The 15,870-nt window shown below is 48.3% G+C and overlaps 1 protein-coding gene across 4 annotated transcripts in view; it reads left to right on the top strand.

Annotated features, from left to right (window-relative positions):
* The window catches only part of ITGA5 (integrin subunit alpha 5), a 69,656-nt gene extending 55,032 nt beyond the window's left edge, over positions 1 to 14,624 (top strand). For 3 of the 4 annotated variants that reach the window (XM_053370183.1, XM_053370201.1, XM_053370210.1), the window contains 14 exons: positions 317 to 471; positions 801 to 938; positions 1,497 to 1,564; positions 3,351 to 3,501; positions 4,329 to 4,421; positions 4,954 to 5,030; positions 5,674 to 5,754; positions 7,053 to 7,158; positions 7,836 to 7,988; positions 9,310 to 9,387; positions 10,375 to 10,488; positions 11,101 to 11,202; positions 12,147 to 12,269; positions 13,666 to 14,624. In XM_053370183.1, the coding sequence (XP_053226158.1) occupies positions 317 to 471; positions 801 to 938; positions 1,497 to 1,564; positions 3,351 to 3,501; positions 4,329 to 4,421; positions 4,954 to 5,030; positions 5,674 to 5,754; positions 7,053 to 7,158; positions 7,836 to 7,988; positions 9,310 to 9,387; positions 10,375 to 10,488; positions 11,101 to 11,202; positions 12,147 to 12,269; positions 13,666 to 13,749 (1,523 nt within the window). In that variant the 3' untranslated portion in view covers positions 13,750 to 14,624. The remainder of the gene's footprint in view (positions 1 to 316; positions 472 to 800; positions 939 to 1,496; positions 1,565 to 3,350; positions 3,502 to 4,328; positions 4,422 to 4,953; positions 5,031 to 5,673; positions 5,755 to 7,052; positions 7,159 to 7,835; positions 7,989 to 9,309; positions 9,388 to 10,374; positions 10,489 to 11,100; positions 11,203 to 12,146; positions 12,270 to 13,665) is intronic. The other variant, XM_053370191.1, reaches the window with a different exon arrangement.
* The last annotated feature ends 1,246 nt before the right edge of the window (positions 14,625 to 15,870 follow it).

The following is a 15,870-nucleotide window of genomic DNA, read 5'->3' on the forward strand; positions in this document are numbered from 1 at the left end:
TGCAAGAGTGTCCCTTCCAGATGCCAAAAATGCTGTAACTCTGAGGAAGCATCGCAGAACAATTAATAAAGCCGAATGATGTTTGGGTGGTCTGGTAGAAATCCACCTCTATTATTGCATAAGCAATGAAATGTTCCAGAATATGCCTGCAAACAACCAAACCATTAATCTGAGCCCTCCCTGATTTTGCTAAGAAACCAAGAGTTATATCTTGTGGGTGATCAGTACTTCTTCCGGGACTGATGTGGGAGCCCCTCTGGGGCATAGGGCTATCACAGCTCAGTTGACCCCACCTTCTTCTCTCCTGCATGCGTAGGGTTCAATGTGGAGCTGCACCTCGACCACCTCAAACAGAAAGGGGCAGTGAAGAGAGCGCTCTTCCTGCGTTCCCGCCAGCCCCACCTAGTCGAGACCCTCCAAATCCGCAACGGTGCCAGCTCTGAGTGCCGCGAGATGAAGATCTACCTCAGGGTGAGTCTCAGTCTGTGCCCACAAGCTCTGCCTTCTTCTCTTGGGTATTTCTGCACTTCATTGCAAGGAAAGTTATGGCTTTGTGCAGGGGTGGGTAACCTGTGGGTTTGCCAGATGTGCTGGACTCTGCTTCCCAGAGCCCACATCCAGGGATCTAAAAAGGGTTCCCACAGTGGCTGGCATGTGACTGCACCTGCAACTCCATGCAGCCCTCGCAGTTTGGCTGAAGAGTCAGAGGAGCCCCCGTCACCCCATGGCGCAGCAAGCATTTCTTTGCAGCATGGGATCCACGCCTTGGTGCCTTATCCCCCCTCTGTCTCTTTCTACAGAACGAGACTGAATTCCGCGACAAGCTCTCCCCCATCCACCTGTCCCTCAACTTCTCGCTGGATCCAGAGGCCCCGCAGGACGCACATGGTCTGCAGCCCATCCTCAACTACCTCACGCACAACCACATTGAACAGAAGGTACTCTCGGGTCGGAGGATTGCTCAGCAGTTGCTCCCAGCATTCCATGAACACATGTTTGGTGCTATGGGATACAGAAAGGGCTTCTCTCCTCCCTGGCAGGGTAGACTGCAGTGCAGCGACACTCAGCCTTTCTGGAAAGATAATAACCCAAAAGCATGTAAGGTCTACAAGACAGGGAAACCTAATGCCCTTTGTCTAGAATTTGTCCCTATTAGTTTCAAGAAGAACTGCAGGCTATCCAACGGTTAATGGTCACTTTCAAAACACGACAGCTCAGAAGTAGTGGCTCAGTCTTGGACACAGCAAGAAGCCAGAATTCCAGGACTATGCTGGCAGCATCTTTTCCCTGCCTGCACAGGAGGAGATGGGAAGCATGCAAGCCCAAGACTCACTGCAGCTTATGAACATAGTTCTACGCCATGGTTTAGCTGTTCAACCAAATACAGCTTTTGTAGTTTTGTAGCTTATGTTATGTCAGCATAGTAATAGGTTAACGTGATCCTTTTAGTGTCGGCAAACAGGCAAAGAGGTGTTTTTGTCTTTTTTGCCCACCAGGCCCAGATCCAGCTGGACTGTGGTGAAGACAATGTCTGTGTCCCTGACCTTCAGCTTGACGTTTTTGGGTAAGGCTCTCTCTTGCCTCGCTCTGTGGAATCACAAACATGGAAGAAGCCAGGCAGTTTGGGTGCTGTTTGCATTCTGTTGCTTTATCCACCACCCAGAATATTCAGGCAGATCCCCACTCACCCTTGCATCCTTGTTACACATGTTGAACCCTCAGCTTTCGTGGATTCAGGAAGGGATTGTAGCTCTTGGCACCCTCTGCAGAAGTCCTGATCTCCCTCCTTTCTTCCAGGGGTCTACTCTCTTGCTAATCAGATATTCCCTCTTACCAGTGCATCTGCATCCAGCACGGCCATGTGGGAACACCAGAACATACAATACAATACATGCACACCTTTGGCATTGGGGGGCTGGAGAGCAGTGATTTCACCTTCAGCGGTTTGGCTCCCTCTGCTGTTGTAAAATGGAAGTGCAATTGGACGGGATAAAAAGATGGCCAAAACTATGCTCTTCTTATTACCCACAGCAACGGCTCCTGCTTCTCTGCTGTTAGCTGATCTCGTGCCTTTCCCATCTAATAGCACATGAACATAGATTATATCACTTCTTGTGTTGTGTCAGCAGCATCTTGCACACTGCTTGCCCATATGTAAATGTTTTAAAAAGTAAGCTTTCTAATAATAGAGTAATGTAAAAGAGTAAGAATTGCAAAAGGCATTGTATAAACGGAAGCAAGCTATGAATTAAGGGGAGGGCATGTGTTCATCCCGCGCCAACAATCCCTTCCTATCTGAATCTGTCTGCAATCAATGGCGTGGGCTGTAGCTCCATGGAAGAACATCTACTTTGCATTATGCCTCTGAATCCCAGTTGCTGGGAATTCCATGGGGGGGGTGTAGTTGCACCTGCATCCTCCTTGCAGGTTTCCCACAGGTATCTGGTTGGTCATTGCAGGAACAGGATGCTGAATTAGATGAGTCATTGGGCTGATCCGGCAGGACTCTTCTTATGTTCTTCTGCATGCAGAAGGTCCAGCCCCCGGTGTCTCCAGGCAAGGCTGGGAGAAACTCCCAGAAGAGCTGCTTCCAATCAGTATAGACCTGGGCCAGTCACCTGACTTTGTAGAAGGTCGTTTCCTACCTTCCTAGGGATCCTGCTGAACACATTCAGTGCCCTTCTCCTACCTTAACAAGGTTTCCATTCCAGGTGCAGAGACCTGAGATCTCAGTTAAGCAAATGCTAAACACTCAGCATTGGGTGCATTCAAGGAATGCTCTTGGAGGCCTTTGTTATGGGAAATATATATATATGGCACTAGTATTAAGGACACAATAGGTACTCCTTTTTACGCAGAGAGATCTCTGCCTGGCATGCACACTGAACATACAGGCCCATTTTCATTTATAATCCTGTGTATAATGCGAACTGCCCAGAGGGGTAGGGGCATAGCTGGATAGCTCAGTTGGTAGAGCATGCAACTCTTAATCTCAGGGTTGTGGGTTCAGTCCCCATGTTGGGTGGAAGATTCCTGTATTGCAGGGGGTTGGACTAGATGGCCCTCATGGTCCCTTCCAACTCTGCAGTTCTATGAATCTACCTGAGGCACTTCTGGGACTCTCTTTGTTCCATATGTCAGTCCAAAATGAAGGGTGGAGGGGAAACTGAATACAGTTTTTGCCATTGTTTTTTAAGTTCAAAGTGATAGAAGCTTCATGTGTGAAAACAACCAGAGTTGCATGGCCTGAAATGGCTGCTCTCTATATTGTACCTCCTAAAAATGGGCATCCCTGGATCTTCGCTGATATGTGTGTCTCTCCTTCTCCTTCTTTGCTGGGTCTGTCGCAGGGACCACACTGTTGTCTACCTGGGAGACAAGAATGCGCTGAACCTCACCTTCCACGCCCAGAACCGCGGTGAGGGTGGTGCTTATGAGGCTGAGCTCCACGTTACCATCCCACCAGAAGCAGACTACATGGGGGTTCTGCGGAATCATGGGGTACGTGCCTCCACTGGAGGGACCTCATCCTTCTACAGGCAAATTGCCTTGCAACCCCTCCTGGCCAGGGGGAGTGAACTGAATGAAGAGGCTGTCCTTTCCCAAAGCTTGGAACTGAGATACAAGCACAATTCTCAATTTTTGGGAAAGCAGATATATGATGGTGGGTTCCTGAGTATGATTATTTTTAAAGGGGGGAAGAAGAAGAAGAAGAGGCAGCAAGTTTGTCCTTTGTGGGTTTTTGAAATAACATAGGAAGTGCTTTTGCAAAAAGGTCCAGTCCTCATGGGGTAGAAGGTCTGTGGATAGATCTATGCTAGAAATTGATAATAGGTTTTGCAGCTGCAACTATCATGGCCCCCTCTTGAGGGATCCAGAGAATGCGGTTATGGTGAGGCTGCAATGCTTGATTGCTTAGATTGGTATATTAAAATCTCTCAATTTTCCTTTTTTAAAAATAAAATAATGTCCCTGATTTCCTCAGAGAGCAGACTTTCTGAGTCAACCTGTGGGTGGGGCTGGGATGATGACTCCACCCACCACCCCAGTCTCTGCCAACCAGATGTCCTCCAGATGTTTTAGAGTACAGCTCCCCGCGGTCCCAGCTAGTGTGGTCCCTTGCACCCTTGGCAAGGAGGTGCATCAACGCCATGCTCTGGGGGGAAAACACACTTTACTGCAATAGCCACATGAGAACTTGCTCCATTTGATGCGACCCAAATACTTTAAGCATCTGTCGTGAGGGTGAGGCAATGCACCAACCCCTGAGCTCAAGCAGAGGCAAGTCCACCCTCCTCTTCTCACCCTTGTTCCCTTCTGTCTTCTAGAACCTTTCCAGCCTGAGCTGCCACTATGACACGGTGAATGACACCAACATGGTTTTCTGTGACCTCGGCAACCCAATGAAGGCAGGCACCAGTGTGAGTGTCTGCACTCTATGGCAAGGGGGTCTTGTTAGGGGCAGGTGGTTGGAGGACTTTTCGAGCCACTTCCCTGGCGCTTGGGGTGTGCTGGGATGAGAAGTCAACTGTGGTGAAGGGATCTATGGTTATGCTCATTGGAGCAAGGCAAAACTAGCAAGCTGTGATCAGAGCCACTGTAATCTATTTGTGATAGGGGACACAGCGACAAAGTACGAGAGAGCTTCTGTGTCCTTTGGGAAACTGCAAGCAGGGAGAGTGATGGCACTCATAATAATGGGGGGAGCGTATATATGGGGCACAGTGCCTTTTCCTCCAAGTGGGAGCTATTTGTTGGGGGGCATTCATCCCACCCGTGTGTGAGGGTTAACCAATTAGGGTAGGGCTAGCTAAGCTCACCCAGAATAGGAAGGTTGGCTCTACCATAAGGCAGAGTGAGGCCGCTGCCTCAGGTGACACACAGCCATTGACAGTGGAGAGTGGGGGGGATGGACACAGATACTGACTCTTCTCTTTTCCGTATCTCGCCTAGCTCTGGGGTGGCCTACGCTTTACTGTGCCTCACCTTGATGCGAAGAAATCCATCCAATTTGACTTTCAGATTCACAGGTAAAAATGAGCCAGAGAATTCCCCCAAATTCTCCCCATAGCTGCCCCTGTTACCTGCCCCAGGACGGCGCATTGCAAGGAAGGACCAGGGCTAAACGGGTGAGATGATTTTTGGGGAGGCTTGTCTACAGAGCAGGGATTGGCAGCCTGTTTCTGGACTCCCATCATCCCTGTCCGTTGGCCATGATGGCTGGTGATGATGGGAGCTGGGAGCCAAATGACCCCTGGAGGCTGCAGGTTCCCCATCCCTGTGACAGAGGAACCGCAGGATTCCCCAGGGCAGGATTCAACTAAGTGCAGAACACGGTCCTCTTGTGCAAAGGAATTCCCCCCTCTCTCCCCTGCGCCTCTTTAATCCTTTCTGGGGACGGGGGCTTTTTGCCCAACTGGAATGTGTCCTCGCACTCTGGTCATGCCTCTTCCTTCCCTCGGTTGATGACAGAGGGGTGTGCATGCGTCTGTGTAAAAACTACAGAGGTACAATTTCCACCCATTGCTCTGCCCACTTTTGTCTCTGGCCCCACCTGCCTTGGGGCTGAATGAAGGTCCACAACCCCTTTCCTAGCTGCTGCTTGTGTACTCTTCTTCTGTGCAGTGCTAGTCCTACATACAGTCACATATAACTATGTCTCTTTCACTACAGCAAGAACGCAAACAACTCCCACAGTGAGGTGGCTTCGTTCCCCTTGCGTGTCGAGGCTGCCGTTCATCTCAAAGCCCAGGGGTGAGTGTGACGCCAGAAGCAAAGTGTTTGGCATGGTCATTAATTGTTTTAATAAGAAGGTGTGAGGCCCCCACATCTCCTCTTCAGTCCCCAAAGGGTAAATTATAGCTCTTCCCTGGTGAAGCCCTGTCTCTCTTTGGGAGGGATATTCACTCATGAAGTGAGCTCTGCTCGTTCATTGAGGCTTTCCCCTCTGCCTCCCTCTTGGCTCCCCCTGGGGGTTCCCTCAACCCTCTAGCTCATATTTGTGGGCGGTGTGGGGAGAGGAGAGGGGGGAAAGCCCTGGTTGAGCTAGAGGAAGCCCCTGCGTTGGCTTCTGCGCTCAGGACTAGTTAGTGGAATCTCACCCGATGCTCAGATCCTTTGTAGCAGCCCCAAGAAGCAGGTCTAGGAATCCTGTATCTGAATTAGCACTACGACAACGCTCCAGACGCTTCGGTTTAGCTGGTTCACACTCAATCTGCTTTCCCCGCGGGAGGCTGGGCTAGTCAGAGGATATCTGTGATCGAGGGGGAGCATAAGAGAGCAGGTGGTCCTTTAGGAACTTTGGACTTTGTGAATTAATACAAGAACCTTGAAGCTGCCCTGCAGGGAATTGGCAACCAGCACAGTTCTCTCAGCAGTAGAGGGTCGTGCTGCCAGTAATTCTTATTTACTTCATTTAATCTGCTCCTGTGAGCCACACGAGCTGTAGCTTCTGCATCAGAAACTCTTTTGTTTCAGTAAGTAGACAAATCCAAATACACATAAAGCATATTAACAAAAATGTTTGATGTTTTATAGTGTTTTTAATATTTTGTTGGGAGCCACCTAGAGTGGCTGGGCAACCCAGTCAGATGGGCAGCATGTTGTTGTTGTTCTTGTTAATTTACTATTTTTTCCTCTTGGATGTTATCATCACCTTTTTGAAGAATCTAGGTTAGCTGCCTGGAACAATTTATGGAGCAATAAAAATATTTCAATAAATAAATGATACCAATGCCAGAGATCTTACAATTTGATATTGCTGAGGAAAAGTGGGCTAGGAAAAGGATCTTCATTTTGAAATTACCAAAGAGAGATTTTTTAAAAGTTGCAATAAAATCCGCTGTTACACCAGAATACAATACAAGGCAACTGATGAGGGCTTTGGCCTTCAGATTTGCAACACTAGTTTTATTGCAATTCTGTAAAGTTTCGTAATTTTGCATTTTTTGCCATTTTGAATAGCCTAAATAATTCATAAGGATTTTGCTCTGGCCTGTTTAAAATCGCTTTTTCTTCTGCATGTCTGAGTGCCTTCCTTTCCCCTTCTATAGAGCATCCATGCCAGAGACAGTGTCCCTTCCAGGGACTGGCTTGCTCCCAAGTCGAGCGCTGCAACGAGAACAAGACGTGGGCCCCGGCGTGTGCCATGTCTATGAGGTGGGTGTTGTCCGCTGAGGACAAGAGTGCAAGGGTGGTGGCAGTTCATGCATGGGCAGGATCACTCTTGCTTTTGGAACCATACCTTTGCTTAGCAAGCAAGGAGGAAAAAAGGTGAAATTCTGAATCCTGTGGCCAGTGCTGTATTCTGTGTTACTTCTGTGTTCCTGAAGAATTATGGCATGCACACTATCTCATATTCTTAGCTTTCAAGGTTCACAAGGGAGAAATCTGTTGGCAGCACTGATAGCAAAATGGAACCTCCAGCATTAGAGGCAGTGTATTGTTGGATAATGGGTGCTAAAGGGCAAACTGCAGGAGAGAGTGTTTGCTTCATTCCTGGAAGCACCTGGCTTGCCACTATTTAAAACAGTACCAGTCTGTCTATCCTCCTTTCTCTGTGACCACTGGGCCTGTCCACCATGTTTAGATCATTGTGCTTTTCCCCCACCCCCATCCCTGCTGCTGCCTCTTTGGGGGAGGATCCTGTAGCTCAGTGCTGGAGCATCTGCTTTGCCTGCAGGTGATGAGAAAGCTTCTCAGTCCTTGCAACCCCCAGAGACCCATTTCCAGCCATAACCGACCACACCAAACCAGATGGGCTCATAATCTGACTTGGTGACGTAATGCAGCTTCCGATGTCCCTGCGATTTGTTTTCTTCCCATTTGTCCTGCAGTTTTTGAATGACGGGCCAAGCGCCATCAGCGAGGGGATCCTGGACATCAGCTGCCCGCTCCGGACTCAAGGGCGAGCTGTGCTGTACATGACACGCTACGTGGCGCAAGCCAACTGCACCTCCAGCCACCTCCTCAACCCGTCACGCCTGCAGGTAATGGTTGGTCAGCGGGCGGGAAAAGAAGCGACTCTGCAGAGGACTGGCCTGCGATGTGAGTTTGGGGCCTGGAGCTCAGCCTCTGCAACCAGGGACAGTGCAATTCCCTATCAGCACAGGATTAAAATGCTGAGTAGTAGGAACATTTTCAGGTGGGTGGGGGAACTCAGCGTTCACACTGCAGAATGGCAGCCTCTCCCCCAGACAAGCCTATTTATTAAGCATTCATCCTGATTTGGTTGCATAAAGCCTACAGAGAAGTTAGATTATGTGTATCCTTTATTGGGCGCTCATTTTAATTTGTTTGTAGGGAGGTTCTATGACATTGAGCATTCATCCTAATTTGCCTTTGGGGTGTTTCTACATCTTTCTGTTAGTCATTTGTTCATCTTAACACTTTTCAATGCATTTCCCCATTACTTTCCAAACTGCAAAAATCCAGTTTCTGGGGGTTTTAAGTGGATTTGTTGCCATAGAGACAGGTCGCCTTGATCCACTTTAATTATTCAAGCTTCTTGGTATTTTCTTGACTCTTTCCTGAAAACTCTGACAATCTGATGGCCCTCCAGGTTCTGAACCTTCTTCGTAACTCATCCCCATCCTGTTCTGTGCCAGGAACCCTAATGCTTTGCCCCTTCCCCAACATTTCTCCAATAGCTTCTCTTGCCCCCTGGCATATATTTGGCCTTTGTAACCTGCCTCCATTGGTCGGCTGGAAAAGAAAAAACCATTAAGCACGGTGTCTCCATGAGATACTGCATGCCTGCTTCTTGACACAGACAGACCCAGGAGCTGAGTTTCTTTTGAACAATGGGATGGGGAGGGTTTTTTGTTTTAAGTAAGAGGGGCTTGACTACCAGAGAAGGAGACTGCTAAACCTCAATGAAAGAATCAGCTGTTTTCTTATAAATTCTGTGCATCTCCTGTTGCACTCCCGTTCAGTCTGATTCAGCAGAACTTGTGTACATGCAAAGAAGCGGAATGTTAGTTCAAGGATGGAACTCTGTGATGGCCACCAGCAAGGAAGGCTTTAAAGAGGGATTGGACAAATTGGTGGAGGGTATCGGTGGCTCCTAGCCATGGTGGCTGTGCTAAGGCTATGCCTTCGTCATCTGAGGCAGAAGGAGTTGTTGCAGAGGAAGCTTAATGTGGGGGGAATGGCAGAGGGGTCGGTGAGTGGAGTGAGCAGAGGTGCAGCATCTAGAGTATATACTATGTCAACTGTATCACTGGGTCACAGCTAACTATAGAAAGGCTTGTACAATGGGTTCGTGACTCTTGATAACTTATTTAGAAAGGTGCCTTCTTTCTCTCTTAGCTGGAGCAGAGCTCAGCAGCTTCACCTTGGCCAGAGCAGCACTATGTGCAGAAACAAGATGGAGTTTTGAACACTCTGGTAAGCCTTGTAGCTTCTTCAGCTGGAAAAAAAAAATCACCCAGAGTGACCTACAGCAATCAGTTAGCTGCCCTCAAACTTTCAGTCTAAAATACATAACATGTAGGAAGAAAAATGTAAACTTGAGCACTTGCTCTTATCTACAGAGCGCTTACAATGACCACCTGGAATGCGAGAGGAGAAGCCAAAAGTTGCTGGTCCAGCTGAGCTGATGGAGTGGTCCTGCTTCCCTTCTCTTCCTCCTCCTGCTGCTGCTGCAGCCTGACAAAGCCCCTAATGCAGTGTTTCTCAGCCCGGGGTCCCCAGATGTTGTTGAACTACAACTCCCATCACCCCTGAGTTCTGGCCTTGCTAGCTAGGGATGATGGGAGTTGTAGTTCAACAATATCTGGGGACCCAAGGTTGAGAAACGCTGCCCTAATGCATCCTTCCTCATGCTCTTCCACAGCCTTTGCTCACGTAATGATTTCATGGGATTCTAAGATCTCCGTCGGTATGAAAAGTTGTGTACAGCGCTTATCATTTCCCTTCCCAGCTATAGCTTTAGAGCAGGGGGCAAGGAGAGGAGGCTCTGCTGCCCTCAGAGGAGGAAGAAAACTCCAGCTGGGCCAAGATGGGGAGAAGAGACTGACAAGGCACTTGAAAGGAGTGGAAAGTCAGTACATGGGAAGGAAGGAAGCCATGAGAAAGAGGGGGAAAGGCTGAGAGACAGCACGTCCACAGCACATTGCAGTTCCTAAGCAACAGGCAGAAAAATCATTAAGTGGTCTGCCAAGACCCTCAACAATTTTCAAAGGGTCATGGGTCAGGGAGAAAGTTTGTGAATCACTTAGACATGATGACTTTCTCCAGGAGTTATGCTTTAGTTGTTAGAAGCACTGTTGCTGCATCCAATCGCTGCCTGTGGCCCTAGTGGTATAACTGGGTTTCTGGGGGTGTTTTCAGCCTCAGGCTCTCTTCTGACTATGGTTCCTTCTTGTGCTGTAGAAATGCAATGACGAGGAGTGCTTCCAGCTCCGCTGCCACATGGGGGCGGTGCAGAGACAGAAAAGTGTCAGCTTGCGCCTCTACTTCCGCATCTGGTCCAAGAGCTTCCAGCTGGTAAGCACAGCACCTGCCAGGAGCCTCTTCCAGGCCTCACTTTACAGCTGCAGATTTGATTTCGGGGTTAAGAATCGACTTGAGAGAGAGGAAGAGATTGCTGGGTGCTGGCTGGCTTTCACAGCATCTGGTGTATTGTGCTGAAACCCCTGCCAGCTCTTCCACCTTTCCCAGACCCTCTTGCCTCCACTGGAAGGACACACCACACTTCTTGACTTGGCTCAGTGGATCCACATGAGATCTATTTATTTATGATAAAGGCTTATATCCCGCTTTTCAAGCAAACAAGCCCCAGAATGACTTGCAACTGATGATAAGAATCAAAGCACTTATTTCTTGGTGGTGGAGCAATGAAGAGAGGCATGCAGCTGGTGTCTGTCTGTCTGACCCTCTCTTCCACATGGAAATGCTGTTTGCCTAAATAAAATAGTCACTGCAGGAAGCCAATGGCCTTCCCTTCCCCATACATTTACTTTTACAGGTTCATCCCTTGGGAAGAGGGTATGTTTGACTCCACACTAGGTCTCTTCAGAGCCAGCTGGCCACATACTAACCCAGTGCATCCCAGGGTCTGGCCCTCACTTTTATTTTATCCCCTTTGCACATTTGCAGAAAGAGAATAATCCCTACACCATACAGTGTGAAGCTGTCTACTACGTGCAGAAAGTGCCCTACAAAATCCAGCCTCTAGAGAAACCCACCGCTTACCTCAAGGTCAGTATTCATTACCATTAACTATTGTTGATGTTTATTGTTATAAATCCTTGGTGGCGGTGACAATAATAGTAGTATCCTGCCTTTCAGGATGCAGATCTTTCCAAGGTAACTTACAAATAGCATTAGAATCACAAAAACCTAGCATGTCTTCAGGATCCTCACCACAGAACAGTTGGAGATAGATGGAGAGGGGGACAGGACAGTTTAGCTGGAATACATTTTGTTGCTTTTCAAACAAGTAAAAATTAGGCTGCAGTCCTGGATCTGACAGACTGGCCGGATCATTATGACAACAGCTAAGCCTGACGGGGGGGGGGGGCTTCCCACTTGTCAGTCACTTGATGTCACAATGACACTGGGTGACTCATTCTTCCATAGTGCTGTGCTGCAGAAGCCCCAGTGATCACCTGATGGTGCTTGCAAAGCACTGTGCAGGGAGCTTTGCAGGTGCTGATGGTTAGCTGATCTATGGTACCTGCAACCTCCCTTTGGGCCAGTTACGCCTTTGCCTGCCCAACATCTGCCATCATATATGACATCAGGGGACATGATTTGCAGGCTACTTGGGGGGCTGGGGACCCAGTTAGGCCCACCAGCCAGGGCTGCTGCACACATGTACTTGGGAATAGGTCCCATAGAACTCAATTGTGCCTTCTTTCAACAAGCTGTTGAATCATGCTGTCGAGCAAAGAGAGTGTTTTGCAGATCTTTCTAGATTGGATCAGGGTCCATCCATGGAATTCTGGTTCCAATAGGAGGCAGCCAAATACCTCTAGATAGAAGCTCACAACCAAGGAATGGCCGCCTTTGGTGTTCGTTCCCTGTGCCTGATACTGAGGAGACTGTTCCTGTACATGAGGGTTCCACTTAACTTGAATGGTTGGCAGCCTTTGGATGCAAGACAGGTGATAACCTTATTCCTGCTCCCTTTCTGCTGACAGGTGCAAACATCACTGCACTGGCCCAAGGCAGAGACCAGTCAGGGGGTTCCTCTCTGGATCATCATCTTAGCCATTCTGATTGGATTGCTGCTCTTGGCGCTGCTCATCTATGTTCTATACAAGGTGGGATAACTGAGTTGGGAGAAAGTGGGGGGGGCAAGGTTCAGAGTTGGGGATAAGGTGTTAGAATCTCTGACACACCAGCTGCAGGTAGGACTGGAATGACTAAATTCATCAGCTTAGGATGCTCCACGTTTTTATGCTAGACTGCTAAAAAGCTTTGCTTTCAAATGCTTTTTAACAGCAGTTTCTTGGCCTTACAGTTGCAGAGAGCAATATGAACAAATAATAATAAAATTCCAAATGCCAGATGAACACTGTGCAGGATTTCAAGTGGTAATAATGGGGTGTGGCTTCAGCACTCTGGACAGCTCCTAGCCCCTCCTTTCTCTATTATTTCTAGTCCCTGCAATACCCACCCCGCACCCTCATAGACACTTTGAGTCATTTTTGCACATTGCACAGAGCTAAATTCAGGTTTGCCATTGCCTGCATGCTCAACTGAGTTGCAGCTACACTGCAGTTACCTGGCTAAAGCACCTCCAGCAGTTGCAAATGTGTGTTTTCTGCTTTCTGTGCAACTAAAAGTGTCATGTGTGATGTCATGTATGATGCAGGCAGCAAGGAGCAATGCAATTCTGCCCTTCACATGTAGCTGCCACCGCAAGGAATCTGGAGCAGCTGTAATGTGTGAGCCTCCCCCTCAGTCCCTAACGTTCCTAATACTTGGATTGTGGAAATGAAAGACTTAGTGCAAACAACAACAAGAAGGAAAAAAGCATGGCACATGTGAATCCATCTTTGGTCGCTTGATGATTACAGCATGCAGTCACAATATGCATGTGAGAATGTGTTGCTGCAAGTCCAACTTCTGTGATTGCCCTGCATTTTGATGTAGTCAGTTCACATATTCAACATAGACTTAGTGATTTGTACACTCGTGTGAAGGAGTCTTAAGTGTGCTTAATTTTCATGATTTATTCTGACTGCAGAGTTTTGGTTTATTTTTATTTCCTGCCTTTTTGCTATTTTGCAAAAAAATCTCAATAACTTTTGTGTTCGGATCTTCACTTTTTGAAATATGGCAACCCTAATTTCTGTGACCTGTGCAAAAATCTCTCTGCTTTTACCCTATGGGTGTTTCTAGTTTGGAGATCTGTCTGAAAACTAGCAGGCAGGATCTATAAGATGCAGTGGGCTAGAGTAGTGTTACAAGACTCACTGGATAGATTGGTGGAGCAGTCCCGCTCTTGTTTTGTACTGTTATGGGTAAACTATGCTGGGAATGTCTCCTGGGGGAGTTTTCCTTCTTTTGGTTGTCTCCCCATCACGATGAAGGTGAGTATCTAGAGATGTGCACAAGGCATGTTCATTGCAGTGGTGTTTGCCCCGGAAAAGATTCCTGGGTTGTACCTTTTACATTATAAGCCCTGATCTTGTCTCTGTGTTTCCTCCACAGCTGGGCTTTTTCAAGCGCTCACTTCCTTATGGCACGGCTATGGAGAAAGCTCAGCTGAAGCCACAAGCCGCTTCAGAAGCCTAGCAGGCCCAGCCTCGCCCTCCATGTAGGTGTGTTGCCGCTGCTGCCCTGCAAAGAGGCACCAGGATCGTCCGCTGTGAGCACTGAGAAGGGGAGCACAGCCAACACCAGCAGGGCAGGGCCACAGGCACCGGGCCCCACGGACTGCTGCAGAGGCCAGGCACCTCTGCTCCTCACAGAGAAAGAGGCTGCAGGCTCTGAAGGCCCAACGCCCTCCCTCTCCCCCCATTTCCCTGGGGCTTGGATCCTACAAAACCCATCGTGCCCTGACTGGGGGTTGCAGCAAAGGCATTTGCTCCCAGCAAAAAAGGGAATACTTGAAGCCGCTGGAGCGGCCGGTGCTGGTCTGATCTCAGGCCCCCTAGTGTCAAGCTGTCTGTTCCGTCCATATGTGGGGAAGGGCGCAGTGCCCTGGACAGTTTCCAAGCTGCCAGTCTCCTCTGATAATAACCACAGCTTGGCTGAAAGAGAAAAAGAAGCACAATCACCTCCCGAGTCCAGCTCTTTCTCCGCCACAGGCTGGAATGAAGGATCCTGGGCTCTCACTTCCGGTCTTCCCCCCAGCCTGCTTCCTGTGGGGGATGATGTGGGACAGAGACTTAAGCTGGGAAAGCCAGGTGCTCCCGCAATGCCAAAGATTTGCCACGTTTGGAAGCCAAGCCATCACCCGGTGTCGGCCCGGACTCGCCGACGGTCTTCGCACTGATCTCCAGAAACCGCTAGAGATTTTATTTTTCAGATGCCACTTTAATTAAAAGAGGATGAAGAAATGAGAATGAAGAAATGAGGAAGCTGCCGCTGCCTCATGGCAGAGACAGGGGTTGCCGAGTTTAATTTAAAATGTTCATGTGCAATAAATGCTTCCATATTTTCCACAATGCCTCTTTTCCCCCTAATTAAGGATGACAAACGGCAAGGGGTTGAGAATGGATGAAAATTCCACTGTTCGTTCTTGTAGGTGAGGGTGGGAATTCTGATGAAAAAAAGCCTGAAGAGTGAGATGCAGGAAGGGGTTCAGTGAGAAACACCCCTAATAAGGGCGCTCCCAACAGAATAGTAAAAACACGATAAAACATCAAACCTTAATGCCTTCAGGTGTTTTCTAAGTCAGATAGTTGTTTATTTCCTTGACATCTGATGGAAGGGCATTTCACAGGGCAGGCGGCACTACAGAGAAGGCCCTCTGTTTGGGGGTGGCTGTGGGGGTGTTGCTGCCATTTGTGGCCACTGAAATTCAGTCTGTTGGGGAAGTTTTATATTTTCCCGTCATTTTAAGATCCGTATCTGGGCTTAGTGATCAGGTTCCAGGTTTGTTTGCAAGTTGTTTGAAAAAATAGCACTCTTATTCTGAGTGTGTGTATAAAAGCTCCCTCTTCCTTGACTGCTGTGGCAAGAGTCTCCCAGAGTAAGTGGCAGCTGTGGCCCTGTGGGGGTGAAAAGGGTTCACTCCTGCAGACAGGGCCTGGGCCCACTAACGTCTTTGAAGAACACGTGTCATACCACGGGTTACAGACGCTTCAGGTTGGGTTTTTTTGGGTTACGGACGCACCGAAACCCGCAAGTACCGGAATGGGTTACTTCTGGTCACGCATGCGCAGAAGCACCAAATCGCAACCCACGCAGACGCGGCGCTGCGGGTTGCGAACGTGCCTCCCGTACGGAACACGTTCACAACCTGAGCATCCACTGTACAGTGTAAGCTGGTTGTTTAGATTTCAAATGGAGAATCGTGTTATACCTACTAACTTTTGTTGTGATGTCTCTAGGGCTGGGCGATATATTGATATGTGGATAGATCATTCAAAACCAGCTAGTGACATCGGTTTCATGGCAATATGAATCATGTTTGTGCTATGCAAAAATCACAATGTGGGAAAAATCGTGAAGCCAACCAATACATCACATCACATCATTTTATGATGAAAACCAGGTATCACCCAGCCCTAGATGTCTCAAGGGAATTTACTGTGGACATTTTTCTAGACTCCATTAGAAACAGAAGTAGGAGTGATTATGTAGTATGAATTTGGATCTGAGGCTCAGGTCCTCCACCTGTATGCCACATGTCATGTCAGTATTGCCTAGGAGTGTTAACTGGTGTCTTGTAAGCTAATAGATGAACAA

This window comes from Podarcis raffonei, chromosome 2 (assembly GCF_027172205.1).
Source record: "Podarcis raffonei isolate rPodRaf1 chromosome 2, rPodRaf1.pri, whole genome shotgun sequence".
Lineage (NCBI taxonomy): Eukaryota > Metazoa > Chordata > Lepidosauria > Squamata > Lacertidae > Podarcis > Podarcis raffonei.